At 36.8% G+C, this 20,915-nt stretch overlaps 1 protein-coding gene across 14 annotated transcripts in view; it reads right to left on the bottom strand.

The window, feature by feature from the left end:
- Positions 1–20,915, bottom strand: part of ENOX2 (ecto-NOX disulfide-thiol exchanger 2) — a 405,604-nt gene that overhangs the window by 358,506 nt on the left and 26,183 nt on the right. For 7 of the 14 annotated variants that reach the window (XM_081043222.1, XM_081043233.1, XM_081043227.1 and 4 more), the window contains exon 1: positions 17,517–17,608. The exons of the other annotated variants lie outside the window; for them this stretch is intronic. In XM_081043222.1, the coding sequence (XP_080899348.1) occupies positions 17,517–17,538 (22 nt within the window). In that variant the 5' untranslated portion in view covers positions 17,539–17,608. Of the gene's footprint in view, positions 1–17,516; positions 17,609–20,915 lie in introns of those variants that run through there. 14 annotated transcript variants of the gene reach the window in all.

Here is a 20,915-nt window from a genome sequence, read left to right as displayed (position 1 = left end):
TAGACTATTGCAACAGCCTTATAACTGGTCCCCCTGGTTCTAATTTGCACAAATACTTCCAATCCCTGCCCCATCCAGATTTATCTTTCAGGAAGCAAAGAGCATGATCTAAAATGCAAATCTGGTCACTTATTTGAAACTCCAGCTGAAAACCCAGTAATAGTCCCCAATCACCTATAAGGAAAAAAAATACATATTCCTTAGCACCATGTTAATCTATAATCTGCCCCTTTTGACTTACTACTTCAATTTAGCTCTTCTCCACTTTTCTATCCAAATGCAAAACTCCAGCTATCAATATCATGATAAGAGCAAGCTTATTAATCTCTTCTTATATGCCAAGCACTGTTCCAAATTACACATATTAACTTATTAGTCCTCACAACCATTAAGATAGGTATCATTATTAAGCCCATTTTACAGATGAGGAAACTGAAGCACAAGCTAAATTGAACCGTTGGGAGTTCATCTAAAGTTTCTCATTTTGTTTAAGGATTCTGTGTCTTTGCATATGCTATTCACTCTGATTGAAATGTTTTTTGTTTTCTTTTCTAATGAACTTCTATCATCTTTCAAGATTCACATCAAACATCATCTCCTTGAGCTACCTTCTCTGGCTACCCCATTCCCCAAGCAAAGCCAGGTATTCCTTCCCACCTTTGGAATATACATATTTGGAACTACATATTACAACCTACCAGAAATAAACATCTTCCTAGCACTTAAGTACAGTAGAACAGTGGCTTACCTGTAGCAGGCAGTCCTTGCTGTAATCAATACACTATGTCGAGAACTACAATTTCTACCTTTTATGGAAGAGTGAGAGAAACAAGGTGAGGGTGGTTTTGTTCCTGCTCCCCCTTCCCAATCTCACTCCCCTATAATCAATATCACACTCCCATGGCAGATAGTCCTTTAGGGATAATTGAAGCAAAAGTCATAACTTCTACATATTGGATAACCCCTATCTGGGGCCTTACAATCCAGGAGGCTTAAAGCCACTTTATAATCCCTCAATAAGGTAATGTCTTTTTGGATAATTGGAACTGTCAAAATCAATAAGAAAAGTTTTAAAACAGTCACGACAAGCCACTCTGAAATGAGGAAAAGACTATAAGTCACTGATTACTATGATTTTTACAGAGAAAGCTATATAGTCTTTCCTAAATTGAGCATTCAGGTATAAAAGCTCCTTATTTTTTTAACACATTTAGAGTTTGAACACATATAATCTAGTATCTTCTATTAGGCAGGAATTTAATGAACATTTTGTGAGAACATCTGCTTGTTATTTATCTTTGTCTCATTTTACACATCAGCAAATCCCTTTTTTTTACCACCAGGACAGAATAAAAATCACCATTTTATTATACAGTGTTCATAAATTTAAACTTCAACGGGGGGAAAGAGTAACAATTGTCAGCACTGTATTCTACCTGATGTTACAAGGAAGTAGTACAAGGGTGAGGAAGTGCAGAGTGGAAATGATTAAATCTATAAATCCCTTTAACACATACTCTGCCAATGGCTACTGTGTTTTACTGTTCCAGCAACTGCCAAGTAGAATTAAAAGCTTCTGTATTCTTTTTCAGAAGGGTATTCTTTTTTGCCGTCTTGAGTTTATATCCCATAAAAGGATGGTTTTGTCTTAATAAACTTTTTTCTCTATGTTCTACAGAGAGAACTTTAACAAAGAAACAACTAAGATGACCAGGTATAGATCTTTTTCCTCCAGCTTTAGTGAGATAAAATTTACATACAACATTGTGTAAATTTAAGGTGTATAATGTGATGGTTTGATATATGCATATATTGTGAAATGAATATCACAATAACATTTGTTCTCACTTTGAAAATCTGGGAAACAAGAGAGAGCTACTATATTTTCTTCAATGCTCCTATCCTATTTCTTGAAGCTACCAAATGGTATTTCTAAGTGCTCCTGCTATTCATTATGAGAAGGAGCCAGTATCAAGGCCTTAGTCATCAGGAATGGCCAGTGCCAAGAGCTAAGGCTAGTACGAAGCAGGAAAAGAATGCTGACAGCTTAGGCAAAGTGGATCAAGTCATTTCTAGAAGTATATCCATCATAACATCTACTTATAAATGTTGTACGCTTTTAGGTAGGTAATAGTATAGAATAAAATCTTAATTATAACAGTAGTTATAGTTTATTTCCCCCCGGTTCAAATACACTGTCCTATATGCCATGGAGAATAATAAAGTAAGGAATAAGAAAGGCACAGTCCTTGCCTTCAAGAACTTATAATCATTTTCTTCCAAAAGTCATTTATAGTGCATATACATCACTAGCCTTATATGAAAAGAACAAGTTTAGCACACATAAACTTACTGAAAATCAGGAGGAGACATAATACCCAATTGACCATTGGATTGGGTGGTATGCATAGGAAACAGTGTTGCAGTTCAGAGAATTGGAAAATAAATCAACAGTAGGCTAGCAGAAGAGTGGGAGGCTTTCTGTGATGTGTAGAATTTGAGTTTGGTAAATTGGATAGGATTTATAAAGGTGAAGTAGGAGGGCAAACTAAGAATCAAATTAATCTGTATCATGCACGTTCATTCTACCCCAACACTTAAGTTCTTTACTACAGAAGGGTTTTGAAAGTCCCTCCACATAACATCATCAAACAGGAAAGAAGGAGATAAAGAAATGCACATGACCCCCTTACAACTTCCTTTCTAAGCCACTGGGAAACAGAAATCTCAGCTAGGGATTGATCTCAATATATGATTAAAGAAATTGATGCTAAAATATGATTGAAGTTTAACCTTTCCATGAGACATTTGTATCTTAAAAGAGGAGATCATCAACCAACACAGAATCCCTAATTAGTACAATTATGTGGAAAATATATTTTGAAACTAGGAGACGCCCCCCAGAGCATTTTTCTTCTCTTTGTCCATTTCATACAGTGGTGTTCTCTTCTCCCCAAATAATCTGCTAGAACTTAAGATATGCAGGATCACCATGGCTAGCACATGCCTTTTCCCCTAATTTACAAGAACTTCCTCACCTCATTGGGCTTCTAGATATAAAAAAATGCAAATGTTGGAAGCTACTGTGAAATTGTTCTAAGTAAGTTTCTATTTTCTTCAGCATTAATTTTTTGTTTTATTTTGTAAGGCAAAAGCATTTACAAGATACAGGGAGTCATTTTAGGTTGATGAAAATAAAATGCTCATGGATGATATGGTGGTCATTTTTATTTATCTCAGTGATTCTCAACCAGGCAAGTATAATACCCACTGAAGATCACGTTAGAATCTCCAAGAAATCTTTTTCAAACTATGTCCACCTAACCTCTGATATTTTTGTATTTCCCCAAGGTGACATATCCCCTCTCTACTTGATTTCAGCATCAGCCTGGATTTAATACTTCCCAACTATTACCTACCTTCATTCCCAATCTACCTTTGCATTCAGATCATCATACTAATGGGAGCAATGAAGAAAAGAAAAGAAGAAAGAAAGGCAGGGAGAATTTATTTTAAAATGCTAGAGGAAATATACAACACCAGCTTTCTAGTTGACTAAGCTTTAAAATCTTGATTGAATTATCTTTATTCCTTAAGGACTGGCTTATATTTTCCATCAACTCTAAGAAATGTTTGTTGTGGCCTAGAATGGTAAACACTCTGTTATATCTATAACTGGGAAACAGACCTGGTACTTTTTGCACCATCTGAGTCATGGGGTGTGAGGGAATTAGAAAGGCTCTTTAGAACAACTCACTCTTTGCTAGTAAAAGGTGGGAAGAAAGGACAAAGGCCAATAAAGCAGCATTGCAAGGTTGGTAGCACAGGTGATTACTGCAGTGCAGAAAGTTAAGTCAAACTATGGAGATCATATGGATCTAGAGCTTAAGAACCAAGAAGCAAATACAGAAACTAGTGTCAAGCAAGGGAATGAAAGAAGGAAAGCAGAGAAATAAAAGATCATAAACACCCTTTTCAGGAGGGATGGCCAGATTCACACATAACTCTGAAATCTCAATAATCTCAGATAAAAGGTTGAAACACCACAGAGCTTATCTGTAACACCCTAGTCCATTATCAAAAGGCATCACTGCTAGCTTTCAAAAGCAAAAACAAAACAGAAAGCACAAAAACAACATACACACACATACTTGCATACATACATGGATATGCACACATCTGTGCACAAGGATTAAAACAAAAACATGCACAGAGATTCACATACAAAGCCACTTACCATGAACACACACACACACACACACACACACACACACACACACACACACACACACACTCAGGCACCAAGGATGGGATTGAATGAAACAAAACCGTCTCTGACTTGGGCAATTTTCTCCTTCAACTTTGTTTCTTGGCTTCTTCACTTATATAGGAATATTCCTAGTCAAATGTAAGAGGTGTGTTGGTCACTTAAACAGGGCACTTCATTTTGGTTGTCTTATATTACATATTTACATCACAGGTGCTCTGGCTACTTCAGAAATAAAAAAAGTAGTTTTAAAAAGTATAGGCTTTTACGCTATGGAAGGCAGTGTGGAGGTTCCTCAAGAAATTACGAATAGAATTACCATATGACCCAGCAATCGCTCTCCTGGGTATCTACCCCAAAAATATAAAAGCATTTCTCTATAGAGACACGTGTACTCCAATGTTCATTGCAGCTTTGTTTACGGTGGCAAAGACATGGAAACAACCAAAATGTCCTTCGATAGATGAATGGATAAAGAAGTTGTGGTACATATACACAATGGAATACTATTCGGCGTTAAGGAAAGATGATATAGGAGCATTTGTGACAACATGGATGGATCTCGAGAGAATAATGCTAAGTGAAATAAGTCAGACAGAAAAAGCAGAGAACCCTATGATTTCACTGATATGTGGTATATAAACCAAAAAGAACAAGACAAATGAGAAACAAAAACTCATAGACACAGACAATAATTTAGTGGTTACCAGAGGGTAAGGGGGTGGGGGGTGGGTGATGAGGGTAAAGGGGATCAAATATATGGTGATGGAAGGAGAACTGACTCTGGGTGGTGAACACGCAATGGGATTTATAGACGATGTAATACAGAATTGTACACCTGAAATCTATGTAAATTTACTAACAATTGTCACCCCAATAAAATTAATTAAAAAAAAATTAAAAAAAAAAAAGTATAGGCTTTTAATTCTGAAGCAGTGTTACTGGTGAAAAAAGGTATATGGAAAATGTGTACAAAGCCACTCCTCATAGGTCCTATTCTAACTGAGGTTTGTGCCTTTTAAAAATAAGTAACTCTATAGATTCAATTAAATCCCTTTCAAAATCCAAGATGGCTTATTTTTTTAAAGAAATTGACACACTGATTTTAAAATTCAAATGAAAATATAAGAGACCAATAATATCCAAAACAATGTTGAAAAAGAAGATAAAAGGTGGAAGACTGCCACTTACCAACTTCAAAAATTACTACAAAGCAATAGTAATCAAGACAATGTGGTACTGGCATAAGGGCAGGTATATAGAACAATGGAACAGAACTGAGTGTCCAAAAATAAACTCTATATTTACCATCAGTTGATTATTGACTAGAGCACCAAAATCATGTGATGGAGAAGGAATAGTCTTTTCAACAATGGAGCTGGGACAACTGGAAATTCACATGCAAAAGAATGGACCCTGACCTCACGTCATACACAGCAATTAACTAAAATGGATTACAGAGCTATATATAAAAGCTGAAAATGTAAAACACTTAGAGGAAAACATAGGAGTAAATCTTTGAGACCTTGAGTTAGGTAATGGTTTGTTATATATGACACTTAAGTGACGAAAGAAAAAAATAGATAAATTGGCTTCATTAGAATTAGAAAATGTTTGCGTGGCAAAACATACTATCATGAAAGTAAAAAGACAGTCTATAGAGTGGTATAAAATATTTTCAAAATCATGGGATACCACTTCACACTTATTAAAATGGCTTTTTAAAAAAGAGACAATAAACTTTCCAACTTGGGCTGAGCAGAATGTCTCCTGCAAAGAAGAGTGACAAGAAGAAGATGGGCTGTTCTTCCATCAACAAGGTAGTGACCAGAGAATACACCATCAACATTTACAAGTGCATCTATGGAGTGGGTTTCAAGAAGCATGCCCATCAGTCACTCAAAGAAATCTGGAAATTTGTCATAAGGGAGATGGGAACCCCAGATTTGCCAAGACCAGACTCAACAAAGCCATCTCGGCCAAAGGAATAAGGAATGTCCCATACCATATCTGGGTGTGGTTGTCCAGAAAACATAAGGAGGATGACGATTCACCAAATAAGTTCTATACACTGGTTACCTATGTACCTGTCACACCTTTCAAAAATCTACAGTTAATGTGGATGAGAACTAACTGCTGACTGTCAAATAAAGTTATAAAACTTTCTTTGGAAAAAAAAAAGACAGTAAGTATTGACAAGATTATGGAAAGTTGAAATCTTTATTCATTGCTGATGAAATTGCAAAACTGTGCCACCACTTTAGAAACAATTTTGAGGCTCTTCAAAAAGTTAGCCACAGAGTTACTACATGACCCAGGTACATATTCCTATGTATATACCCAAGAGAAATGAATACATATGTCCACACAAAAACTTGTACATGAATGCTTATAGCAGCATTATTCACTATAGCCAAAGAGTGGAAACAACCCAAATGTCCATCAACTCATGAACAGAAAAACAAAATGTGGTATAGTAACACAATGGAATAGTATGCAGTCATAAAAAGGAATGAAGCACTGATACGTGCTACAACATGGATGAGCCTTGAAAACATTATGCTAAGTGAAAGAAAACAAATGCAAAAGGTCACATGTTTCATCATCCCATCCATACAGAATGTCCAGAATAGTCAAATCCAGAGACATAGTAGATTAGTGGTTGTCTAGTGCTGGGGAGAGGGGTAGATTGGGAAATAATGGCTAAGGGGATCAGGAATTATTTATTTTAGGAGTAATGAAAAAGCTATTAAATTAGATTTTTGATGATGGCTGCATAACACTGAATATACTAAAGATCATTAAATTATACACTTAAAATAGATAAGTTGTATGGTATGTAAATCATACTCGAATAAAGCTGTTATTAAAAAATTAGTCACTCAGGAAGCACAGGATGCTTTTTTTCCAACATTGGAGAGGTTACCACATAGAACTGGGATGAGGATGATTGGTGTAAGCCCAAGGGGTAAGCAGAATCTAGGCCACTGCACAGTACAACTCCAGAGGGCTTAATTCATGTTGCAGTTTGTGTGAATGTTACCATGCCTAAGAGTAGGAGCAATGGGTAGAGACTGAAAGGAAAGAGATTTTGATTCGTGTATACAAACATTCAATAACTAGAACTATCCAAAGATCAAAATGTGCTACCTCATAGTGGAAAGTGCAAAATTATTGGAAGTATTGAAGCATAAGCTGGGTGACCACTTGAGGAATGAGTAGATGGTTTTACATAACAGACTACATTATGTATGTGGTGGAGGGGGAAGATGTGACTTAATAGGCTTTAAGGCTTCTTATAACCGTAAGATTTTGTTAAGTGCATATATTACAAATTTTCATTTGTAAACCTTTTTTTCTTTCTTAATCATTTTCTCATTAGCCAGGAATAAATGAGTACTTATATATTCTCCCTAGATTCAGAAGTCCTAATAGTGATTTCCAATGAAAGAATAAAACTTGATGCTATAGTTTAGATCATTTCTAATATTTACATGCTGTCTCTGGTTCAATCATTTAGCAATGGGCTTACTTGATTACCCTTTTTTGTAGTCTACAGTTTTAAGCACTTCACAAATATTAGTAAGAGCAGGATCCTACATTGTACTTAATACGGATAATAGTTAAGTTAATGAATACAAATCACTCTGGACTCTGTCTTTTCTCTCTTTCCACCCTCCTCTGTCCTTTCACCAGATATGGAATATGCAGGCTGCTGATTTCTACAAGTTGCTTTCAATGCTCCAGGATGAACCCTTTGGCTGAAGGTTTAAAATATTTTGGCCTAAGTCCACGAATGCCATAAGAAACTGGCATTCTGTTCTGCAATGCATTTCTCTCTGTCAATAACTTTAACTTGGGATCATCAAGTGGAATCACTTGTCAGGTGGTCCATTATGATCTTGATTTAAAACCTCATGGGGTAGCAGTCCTCTACAACACTACATTTCAGAGCTACAGGGAATGATTCTATACTGAAAAAGAAAAGTCCAGATACAATGAGAAAAGTTGCTTATCCATTATCTGTTTCACAACAGCAAGGGGCAGTTTAATATCCTGGGAGGGTCAGCTTACCAATAGTGTCATTGGATCAGAAATGGCTAAACACCTTCAAATCAAGTACCTCCCTCATTGACCTGGTCTAGTACAGGCAACACATATAGTAGCCGCTAGCTAAATACTAGTGCCGACTGACTTACCCTGGCTCACTGCCATCCCAGGCATATACAAAAACTCTGTATCAAAAATCTCAAGTGGGAAACATCTGCAATGAAACTGTACTTATTGTCCAGCTAGTACACCAGAGCCTTACTATAAATCTCAGCCTCGGGGTTCATGCCTTGGAACTGTGTACTGTTCTAACATAGCCCTTCTGTTACTTCCAGTAATAAATCCCCATGGAGAAGTTCCAAGAAGGGCATTGCCTTAGATCATATTCCATGTTAGAGTGAGGTTCTTCTCCACAGCTTGTGTTTCATCTGGTCTTGATGTGAGGCCAGCAAAGAAAATGTTCTGGAAAGTTCGCTTCTAGGTAGGGATTCTTTTTATTTTAAACAGCTGTAAATATTTCACAAAACAATTATGCTCTTGCCACTTCAATTCTTTCAGACCATTTCTTTCCCTTCTTGTTAAAAGCCTCACAAAGTCCATGGGTAGGGCACTCAGGGAATGCTACAAGGGAGGGGGAAAGATACTACTAGAATCCTAGGCTCATTTCTCCAATGGTCATATTTCTGCCTGTGCTTATCCCTTTTTCTGCCAGATTGTGCTCTTTATTGTTCACACCACTCAAAATAGCCATGAACGCCAATATTCAGAATTACTCAAGCTGTCTTTATTGTATTTACTTTGTATTCCACCCTCATAAATCACTCTTTCGAGATTCCTTAAGCATTTCAATTGCTCTTTTTCCATTTTAAGCATCTTAATTCCAGAGAATAGGAACTTGGGCATAGTCTTATTACCAATTAAAAAGGGATTCTTACTACCTTGCTTCAAGAAGTTATTTGTCCATATCTGTGTCAGTTACTCAAAACCATGCTGGCTTTTAAAATGCCATATCATGTTGCACACTCTTAATATACTTTACTATCTCCTGCCATCTATAGACTTTTAAAAGCATGAATCAAATTTACTTTCCATGATGACCTATTTGTATATTTATAAGGAAGAAAAAAATGTAATATGCCACCCAAAAACCTTCTCCAGAATAGTTTGACATACTTGCAGATTATTGTGATTTTATTAAATATGGATTGTGACACTTATTTTATATTATTTATGCTCCTTATCACAAATTTAGGTGAATCCAGATTGTACAACTTCCACTGAATAACCTGGCCAAATTTCCATGACTCAGGAGAGCACATCAGAGTTGTAGTTCTTTGCAATTCCTGCCCCACCTCCAAATCAAATGGCAGTGTTTGGGAAAACACCAACCATAGTTAGCAGCAAGAGTTACCAGTGTAGGGTAGGCCATGGGTGTGGCAATGAGTCGAGTGTATAGAGAATGCAAAGAGGGTTTCTATACAACCTCTTCATCAAAAGCTTTAACTGGGCACATCTCAATTCCTGCTTGATAGAATGTTAACACAGGGAATGTTTTCTTTACATCCTCCCACTTGATACTGATCATAGATTTTTGTTAGGGAACACCCTAGTGCTATGAAACCCTCCTGTTTACAATAGAGAGAAAGTGGCACAGAGATGGGTGTAGAGGGAGGGAAGGGGAGACAGAGAGATTGAGAGGTGGGGGAGGGACCATTCCTAAGTATACATAAGTTAAAAAACAACAGAAATGCAGTCTTTGGAGTCTGGACACGGAGCAATAAGCAAATTAGCAGAATATACAGCCTTCAGTAAAGACAACCAACATTTATTGAGAGGGTTAATGAGAATTAAATTAAATAACTTATGTAAAGATGCTAGCATAGTCCTAAAATATACCTTACCTTTAAAACATATTTTCCTTCTTCTCCACCCTGGCATGAATTATGAAGGGTCCTAATCAGAGTGAACTTTCTCACTGAAAGTAGAAATGCCTAGCTTTCTAAACAAAAAAAAATGTCACTGAAAATTGAAGATGTAGTTTGGAGGAAGGGAGAGGCAAGGAGTTTAAAATTTCTTTTAGATCCAAATGGGTTTTGTCTTTACGCATTTCTTGAAACTGTAGCTGTGGTACTATCTCTTTAGTCCTCAAAACAAAAGAAACTATTTGCAGAGTGCTCCAGGGTGGCCCTGCGTGGTACTCTAAAACACCAGTTTTGAACTCTAGGCAGTTCAGTGAGGCTGGATACAATAGATTCTGGGAGCGAGTTTGAATGGTACAAAAAGGCGGAGTGCAATGCTGTCCATTGAAAACAGAAAGCAGAGCCAAAGAAAGTGAAGAATGTGAAGGGTGAGTAGGGAATTTCAAGATGTGCTAAATCTTTTAGCAACTGAGAAGAGTACAAACAACTGGGATCTAGGCAACAGAGAGCTGCTCAAGCAGGCCTAATTATTTATCATATAGTTTCCACAGATAGTAACAGTCAAGTATATTATTCTACTTATGTGTTTTTTCCAATACTATAGACTTTGACACTGGGTTCTTTTTAGAAAGCCATGAAGTACAATTAATACACATGATGACCTCCACACAATAATAAAACAGAGTACCTAGATGTATGTATCTTTATATAGAGACTACAATCCATTTCTGATTCAAATTCTTCCAAAGTATTCATGCTATCTTAAATAATGAAATCATCCAGAAAGGAGTACACTACTGGTTCAAGGAAGATTTGTCAGAGAAAAAAATGAATGAGTGGTCAAGCAGCTGATCAATCCAAAAGATAATAATGGGTCTATGAGAGCTAATGTGCATAAAAGTGTCCATGAACTAAACACTGGAATTAGGAGAGCTTTCTTCTGATTAACCCAACTTCCTTATCCTTAGCTCAGAAACCAAGGCTTAACAGTCAGTTCTCAATAGCAAGCCAATAGGAAAAATAGTACTGATGAGAAATGCAGAGCGTAGATCTCATTTAAATTTAATTGAGATCATAATTTGTACATCACTTCTGAGAGTAACTTTAGTCCTTTTTTAAAATTTAAATTATTCAAAATAAGAAATGAAATGGCCTATATGTCAAAGGAAACAATGTTCTGTTTTATTTCCCATTGATACAATGATCACTGTGGCCATCTAGACCCTTAAGAGAATTATTCCTTCTGGATAGCCAAGTTTGCTGGAGCTTTAAATACTGCATCCAATCAACACATGTAAGTATTTAAATCTCAATTTAATTCAACTTAAATAAAACTAAAATTTCAGTTCCTCAGTTGTACTAGCCACATTTCAGTGCTCCATAGCCACAGGCGGCTAGTAGTACTGTGTTGGACAGTGAAGATTTAGAATATTTCATCATCACAGAAAGTTCTACTGGACAGCACTGGGTCAGAAACCAGGAGACCAAGACTTTCAATGTTAGATTAAAAATTCTAACCATTTTAATGATAATTTTTCCACCACGTAATGAATATTCATATCCATAGAGAATATAAATTAGGATTTTTTTTTATTTTTTACTTTGGACCGTAATTCTCAAAAGTTGCTTGTACAGAATAATCATCTGGGGCCTTTCCAAATGCAGGTAACTCAGAGAATGATTCAGTAGGTCTGGGATGGGGGTCCAGGAATCTGCATTTTAAACATATGTCCTAGGTAATGCTGACACAGGTAGTCCCTAAACCACATTTTGAGAAATACTGTGATTATGCATTCTGATTCCTTTTCTTGTGTAGATTAATATGAATATGTGTACATAGGCAAGCCCTTGTCTCTCTACAAAAGTGCAAAGTTTTCCACAGAGGCAAAAGAAAGAGTTTTCAAGGTATAGTAAGCAAGGATGAATATAGAGAAAAAAATCAGGAAGGCAGTTGCATGAGAAACAAACAAAAAAAATCTTTTGGACAGAATATTCCAGAATATCTATACAGGGTAGAAGCCAGCTAGTTGTTCAGCTTCTGGAACTCTCAGGTTCTGGGAACAGCTTTGAACTTTGAACTAGAAAGAGAGGAGAAAATCTCTTGGTGGTTAACAGTTTCTGAAGACCTGAATATTGCATGTAAGTGTTGAGTATGTACAAGGCACTAGGCTATGTACTAAGAGACTAGCAAAATAAGGTTTTGCACTTCAAGGAACTCAGTCTAGTGGGGGAAGATAGACCAAAATTAAGTATTATAATAAAGTAGCAGGTGTCATTTGTGCTGAACCTTAAATGTTGAGTAGCTCTAGGGATGTCGAAGATGTGGAATGCCAATTAAAATATAGAGGACAGCATGAGGAAAAAGCACACAATCTTGAAAATTTGGGGGATACCTGGTGATTTAGAAGTGGTTTACAGTGGCTAACGAACAGATTTTACAGAAGGTGGCGTAATGAGAGATAGGGGTATAAATGCACTCCGGGTGCCTGGGACAAGGTCATGGATACCCCTGAATATCTCTTTGGGGAAAAAAAATCCTTTAGAAGGCGTTTGAGGAGAGTAGTGGTGGGATAAGATCTGTATTTAGGAAGAACACTAACAGCTAGGCATAAAATGGAGTGGAAAGAGAGTAGATATAGGAAAGATGTGCTATGATTTGGCTGTTAGGATGTATGGAAGAAAAACTACTCTGGTTGACAATGTTTGTTCTTGCAAAAAGCTGAGAACTGAGAGAGAAGCAAAAGACTATGAAAGATAAATTTTTTAAAGGCTGACAATCTGAAGAAAAAGCATGAGTAGCGGCTGTGTTTAGAAAAGCTGCTGGGGATGCAATGATCCACCATGTCTCTGGCAATATAGAATACCAGCAATGAAAGTCAGAAGGAAAGGAGAATTTCAAGCAGTCTGGTGAGCAGATAGCTCTACATTGTCTAAGTCTTCTAAAGACATGGACAATGGGTTATCTCCTCTGGGTGGCATTCGAGTGGGCAAACAGCTCCTTCAGTGAAATGTCCTTAAAGACATACCATGTATTACGTAGTGGTTAAAAGCATAGCCTCTGGAGACAGAAATCCTGTCATTAAATTCTGATTCTGCTACTTAGTAATTGTGTGACCTGGTAGGCAGGTTGCTTAAACTCTGTGTCTCGGTTTTTCTAGACTTAAAATGGAAATAATACTACTTACCTCAAAGGAATACTGTGAAGGTTGATGAGTCCATACATATAAGGTATTTATAACATGGCCTGGCACAGAGTATGCACTCAATAAACGTTAGCTATTATTATCAGGTGTATGTATGGGTGGAGGAGACACACTTAACTGAGCTATGTTTGATAACCCTTGAAAGCATCAATGCTATATCTGAGGGATGGCAATTAATATAGTTTAGCAGACCAAAAGGCATCTGCAGTATCTTGTCTTACATACACAGCATGCCTTAACTATTACTCATACTGAGTATCTTAAATCCTCTTAAGAAAGCAGATTGAGTAAATTTTTAAATTTGTAAATATCCCTAGTGATCCCCTTCAGTAAGCTAGTGCAAGCTGACTCTAGCACACCACTGGCTGGTGTATGCCATCCCTTATAACCCCAACTATAAGACCTGCCTTTCACTCTCCTAAAACACACTCAGAGCAGTACTACAAGAAAAAATTCACCAGACAACCAACTTCAGCTCCCTGAACAACCAGAACCTAGAAATCTAATGGCTCTAATTTATCTGGGCCTTAAACAACACAGGAAAAAACGATTTCGCAGATGAAAGGCTTTTTCTTTCACCAATCAGAAAAATGTCAATTTCTTTAAAAGCCCCAATAAGCTCTTTTTCGTTTATATTTAGAGTGCTTGTTCCCAGAAAGAGGAATAGAGTGAGGGGTGTTATCTAGAGCTTCCAACTGCACAGGAAATTTGCCACTTGAAACCAAGTTTAATATGGAGTTTCCAATCACATGCCTAGTTTTCCCAGTTCCTCCCTTTAACCTTGACCCATTCCCCCAAGTTCCCTACTGTATTTTTTAAGTGTCAAATTTTATTTAAGTTTGAAGAATGATAAAAGGAGTTTGTATTATCCTCCCTTCTTTTTTGCTAGAGTGGAATAATAATATAAAAAATAGCTTTGAGATATGTTAAAGTATAAAGATATCATCTTAGATAAGGATAAATTCTAATTACATGGTATATGAAACAATATATTCATTACCATCTTTCTAAAGTCTCATAAACAGGTCATAACAATACCTGCCCTAATGCTGAAGAGTTGTCCATAGTGTGAACATCCAGTCATTTTCCCAGTACATGGGGATAGTCTCTAATAAATTCACATCTGAAAATGACTGCTTTAAGAACATTTCCTGAAGACGTTTTAAAAGATGCTTTACCAGAGAATTAGTATGAGCTACTCAAGTACCTGGGCTCATCTGTTGAAGTGATAACGCAATTTTAGACAGTATTCCTTTCTTCAGTAGGACAGAAAGTGTATTTTTTATTTTCCCATTAAATCAATGAATTTACAATTGAGACACCATTTGGAAATTTCAAAAGATGTGAAAGCTGGTCTACATGAAAGAAAGAAAGAAAAGAAAAGAACAGAAAAGCAAAGAAAGGAGAAAATGTGAAACTGAGGTTAGCTGTATATATTTTTTTCTGTTGATCTGGATAAAATACTCAAATTTTAAAATGAATAGAACTTCACATTCATGGCTAGTATATTTTAAAATACACATACTTTTATAAAAACAATCACATGGTTTTTTTTGTACAGAATATTAAAAACGAACTGTTGTCTTGGAAGGAAAATATTCCAATTAACCTTTCTGATTTGATATTTTACTTCCCAGTAACTTCATAAGACAATCCCTTCATTCATACTGGACTATAAATTAATCAAAATACTAATATTTTTTATACATCTGTAAATTTAATCTGGAAAGTACTCACATATGAAAATAAATGGGTTAAAATAACTTGATAAAATCTCTAGAGTTCTATCAAATAACATATTTTTTAGTAAATGACTAAATTTAGTTTTCGTGACTAGTAACTTAAGTCAAATTTACCCTGAATCTATCAACTGAGAAGTAGCCTGGTATAAGGGGGAGAAAAGTACAGATTCTTGACTCAGATCATCTAACCCAGGGGTGTCCAAACTGCGGCCTGCGGGCCAACTACGGCCCGCAATCCATTTTTTATTGGCCCGCAGCAAATTCCAAAAATATATTTAGTTTACTTAAATAAACCAGGTGAGGCAATACGTACTTCACCTCGAGTGAGTGGCCCGGCTGTTTGTGTATTTTACCGCACATGGCCCTTGGTGAAAAACGTTGAAAAAAGTTTGGACACCCCTGATCTAACCTATGAATTTGGGCTCTGCCACTTGTTAGATGTGCGACCTTAGACCAGTTATTTATCCTCTCAGACTCAATTTTCTTACACATGAAATAGAGATCATAACACCATTGGATCTCACACAGGGTTGTTATAAGGATAAACTGATCAAGTATATGTTAAATCACTGTGTAAATGTTTTATACCACATCCATTATGAGTCAATAACCAAGAACTCTACTACAATTATAAGTTATTTTTAATAAAGAAAAATCATGAAGAAATTAAACATGTATTCACTATTAGCACATAAATAAAATTCAGTCATAAAAACCACCTAATTGGATTTGACATTATTCATTAGGTCACCCTGGAATTGAGAAATGGCAAGGAGATAATGTCACTGTTTTTTTAAACATAAAAAGTTTTATGCATATTAACTTAGTGAAGTTCTTCCCATATATAGAAATTCCACAGCATAACAAAATCTAACATTTTTCCCTGCCAGAAACTTAAACCAGTAACACAGGTCCATGAGAAACCTCTATTTACTGAACAAAGCAACATTTTCCACGAAATATATTTATTTACTTTTGTAGTGGAGAAAAGGAGACATTCTCTAGTTTCGATCTAAAGAGAAAAACCTCAACAACTTTTCATTTTAAAAATGTATGGCGATAGTTCTTCTAGAGTCAAGTATGGAGAAAACATCAACAAGCACAACTCTTCAACACTTAGTGAAACAAACCAACTGAGACCCAAAGAAGAAACTGAAGCTATAAATTCAAATAAATGGGCTGCAGGGAGACTACACAAACCTGCTGTTGCTTTAATTGCAGACAATTCAGCAGTTGTTGGTACAGGCTCTAAGGTTCACTGTATGCTCTTCAGACTAACCTTGAAATATTGTCACTCACTCACTTCTCCATATCATCTGCATGCTGTCCAATTAATGAGGAGCAAAATCAACTGTCAAACAGTCACGCATCAAAACAGAACATGATCTTTTAGCTCTTAAGCACAGGAGCGCAATATTTTAAGGACAATAAAGCAAGAATGGAGGTGAAAGTCCTTGACAATAAATGATATTCAAACTTATTAAAACGTGGTTATAGGAACTAAGCTTCTGTTCTGTTCTGCAAGAAAGTGAAACTTTTTCAAGGTTTTTTTCATTTGGAAGGATCCTTTCTGTCTAACTGCTGTATAAGAAGCCTTTTAAACAACATTTACCAAAACCTGATCAGTCTTCAAATTCTTCATTATTATGGACCAATATTTTTCTGAAAGCATAGGAGAATATGTAAGGAACACTTCTGGTCCAACAATTTTTTACAATACAGATGGTTTGGAGCTGGAATTTTAGCCTTGCTGCTTCCAGCACTTCTTTTTCTACCAAAACAAACAAATAACAATATATAATGTTCATCAATCTGAGTTAAATAACGAAATAAAAATATTTACCAAACAAATGTGGTCTTCAATGCTTCCTATTTGAGGTTTCCTTACTCTTAATAAATCGAGATAATCAATTAAGAAAAACAGGAGAAAAAAAAAAGAAAAACAGGAGTTAATGAACTCAAGAGAAACACAACATATTAAGTGTTTAAAAATTGCTTTTTTGCTTCCAAAGCACTGTGCCTTCTGTGCAAACACTCTAGGCTCCATCACATACTACCAGTTGCAAACGTAAGACTTGAGAAATTCAATACAAGAACATAGGAGAGAAGCATGCACAATTAAGGGATAGGGACTACCAATTTAATAGAAAACCCATATTTTGCACAGCAATCTGCTACACACATTATAGCTAGGGGCAGGCATGTTTTATGCAGCTATTTTGTTTAGCATGTTAAACCTTATTTGTCCTTCAGTACAGTTGAGCTGGAGGTAAAAAGAAGAAAAATGCACTTTGAAACAAAAGGGAAATTTCACATAAAATAAAACACACTATACCTGTATATTGTACCAGGAACATCGTGATACTCTTCAGGGAACTGTTTCACGTTGTATATCGTGCCGTGAGTTATTTTCCCGTTACCCTCTTCTCTCCACAAGAAGCCAAACCACCCCAAGCCGCCACTACACACTACTCCTAACCCACCCCCCCATTAAAGGAAAAAAAAAAAAACAGCTACAATTCAGCTCAGATCCGATGCTTCTGTTTAGCTCAGCTCCAGCCCAGCAACTGAGCTCTAGCAACAGAGGCCAGGGACGTGGACTCTGATGCCAGTAGCACTTCCATCCACTTCACTCACACAAAAGCAGGCAGTGGAAAATCCAGGAGTCTTAAAGACAAGGGCTGGAACTAGCTTTTATGAATTGCTATTACTGCATGTGTCACCATCCATCTCCAGTGACGGACACTTATAGGCTGAATTGGGAGTGGAGGGGGTGGGGTGGAGGAGGTTGGAGAGCAGGTGGAGAAGCAATTAGCGGTATGTTCATTGGAGAATTCGTTCAGGATTTCATACATCAGTGCCTAAAGAAACAGCATGCAGTTGACAAATCAGAACTTTACGATTTGTATGCCTTAGGAGAAATCTTAGCTTCCAGCCCCTAGCAAAATAATGCTTGCCCACTCTCACGGAGCATGGACAGTCACCACTCTGCTTTCTCTTTCTTCTAACTACTCTTGTTCCTGAGAAATCAACATTCAAAATGAATATTTGCTAATTTTCCCTAAAGAATCGTATTTAAAAGGATGGAAGCAAAGGAAGAATAAAGAACTTAAATTCTATTGAACATGACATCTCTTGACAAAAGGCAAGAAGCTAATTAGTTTAAGTCAACTTTTCATCCCTAGTCCCATTCCCCAGGTGCAGCTTTCACACTTATTATCAGTGGATCACACAACTTTTGTGCATACATTTAACACTGAAAAACAATCCATGTATACCTTAAAATAGTTCAGTTAAAATCCAGGTGAAAAGTTAAGAGCTATGTGTAGGACGCTCTCCATAGGTGACCTTACTTAAGAAGGTACTTTACCTGTAAGTGATTCAGCTTTACTCATCTGCTAAACTGAAGCAAATTTTTCTAAACTGATTTCAAAATTAATCATGAGTATGAACAAAAAGGAGATGGTTTCTTAGAAAGGAAACATAACACAGTTGAAGGAGTACTGGGGCTGGGTGTCAGGAAACTCAGGTTCAGGTTCTAGTTCTATAACGTTTTAGCTGTGTTACCCTGGACAAGTCACTTAACTTCTCTGGGCCTAAGTTCCTTATTTATAAATTGGACATAATAGTACCTACCCTGACTGTTTCACAGGACTGCTATGAAAAGCTAATGAGATGATAGAAACAAAACCCTTTTATAAAGACCTATAAAACTGTATGGATTATTATTATTATTATACCCTGAAGCAAATCTTGCCTAAATGGCTGAATTGAGGCAGCTCTATCACATAAGGAAAATAAAGAGAAAGGACCAATATAATTTCATGAAACATTCTCCAATTCTTCCAACTTTAAAATTAGAAGGAAATATTGTTTGCTCTTAAAATTCCACAGAGGAGAAATTTTTTGAAAAGGAAACAAAATAAATCTGATATATAATACATCAATAGTTTATTAAAGAGGCTGAAGACCTCTAATTCCTCTTTCCTTCCTGAAAAGTCAGTCCGTTTTTCTTTATATGGTCTAGTATTATGTCCCATCTAAAATTCAAGTTACTGGACAGTGTGCATCGCCTTTTGACAAATCTTTCTATTAACCTGGTACATCCTCACTGTCTAATGTGTAGAGGAAGGATTCAGGTTGATTAGTTAAATCTAAATCCAAAAGATAAAAATCCAAAGTCATGCTTTATGAGTCTCTAAGCTGCCTTGATACTATATATACAGTGACCAGCTGGCTTAAGCTGGGACACAATTTTAGCACATGAAGTCCTGGGGTGGCCACACCTGGGGCACTAAATGATCCAGGCAATGTTTGGGGACCTTTGGTTCAGCCAAATCCCACATGTTCTGATTTCCATCTGTATGGTGGTTACCCAAGTGTGTGTCTGTCCACATAGGCCAAATCTGAAGCAGCCAAAAGAAAAGTGGGAGCTATAGCAACAATATCAGATGTCAGCTACCCTTGGCTACTTCCAATGCCATCTGTGTCCTCAAAAAAGTGCCCACCCCACTTCGTGTGAGAAGAAAGAAAAGTTTTTCTAATTGCCCCCTTTGAATGTCACTGCTAATATTAAAAGTGTCAATAAAATACAAATCCAAAATCAATGTGAAATCTGGTGGTGATGATTGCACAACATTGTGAATATACTTAATGCCACCGAGTGTACAGTTAAAATGGTTAAAATGGGAAACTTTATGTTTTGTGTATTTTACAATAAAAAATGAAAGAAAAGGTATAGGGGGAAAAATCAATGTGAAATCAATAGGGGAAAATGGATAATATGAATCACCAAGAGATAGGTGACTGGTAGCTAAGAGCAAGTAAGCCATTAAAAGGGGGAAGGGGAAGAGAGAAGAGAATGAGGGAGGGGAGAAGAGAAACAGGGAGGGGAGAGGGAAAGGGAGGGGGAAAAATGAATCTAAAGTGAGAACATTTTTCTGAGCAGAAATAAACACACTTGATGGAATCATCCAAAACCTCATCTCGTAGAAAGTGCTTGCCTTTGGAGTTACTGGGAATGGACCTTTTACCATCACAGCTGCAATCCTAGCCTTCTAACTGCTTAGGTAAAAAGTCAAGAGCTTGAAAAAGCACTGCCAACCCTAGCACCAGAACCCACTTTTCATTTGGCATGTGGAAAGCTAAGCAGGAGGGATACAGTTCTCCAGGGGCCTCATCACTGCAACCCTCCACCACAGCCTTCCCCGTGGCATGGCTGACCACCAATATAATTGTCAGCCCAATTTCAGGTTCAGCAAAGGAGGCTTCCCTAATTTTTGAAACCACATTAATAAGAAAGGAACAAACGCTGTATTTCAGAATGTTCTGCCTTTGGGCATTGCAACTAAAATCTTCCACGCATTTAAGCTTAAAATTCACATTCCCCCAAGTTCCTAAGAATGGCCATTCAAAGTAAAAGAAAAAGGACAGAGAAGACTAACTTTTGTTACCTTCTTTTCCCACAGTCAAAAGATGAGGATCATAACAAGAACACGACTGACAGCATGTCCCAAAAGGGAATGAGGTGAGAGGCAGCAGTTTCAACCCAGAATAGCAAAAACAGAAATGAAAACATCAGAGCATCCTGAGAAATATAAACACACAAACATATATACCAAAAACCATTGCAATGTTTCCATTATCCTGATTTCAAACTCCAGAATGTAAGCACTAATGGTTATTTAATCCACCTGAGCTCCTTCTCAGCAGCCATCACCAAGCCTGATTGATC

Source organism: Rhinolophus hipposideros (genome assembly GCF_964194185.1).
Source record: "Rhinolophus hipposideros genome assembly, chromosome: X".
In the NCBI taxonomy this organism is placed as follows: Eukaryota; Metazoa; Chordata; class Mammalia; order Chiroptera; family Rhinolophidae; genus Rhinolophus; species Rhinolophus hipposideros.
This window is presented reverse-complemented; position numbering and strand designations above follow the sequence as displayed.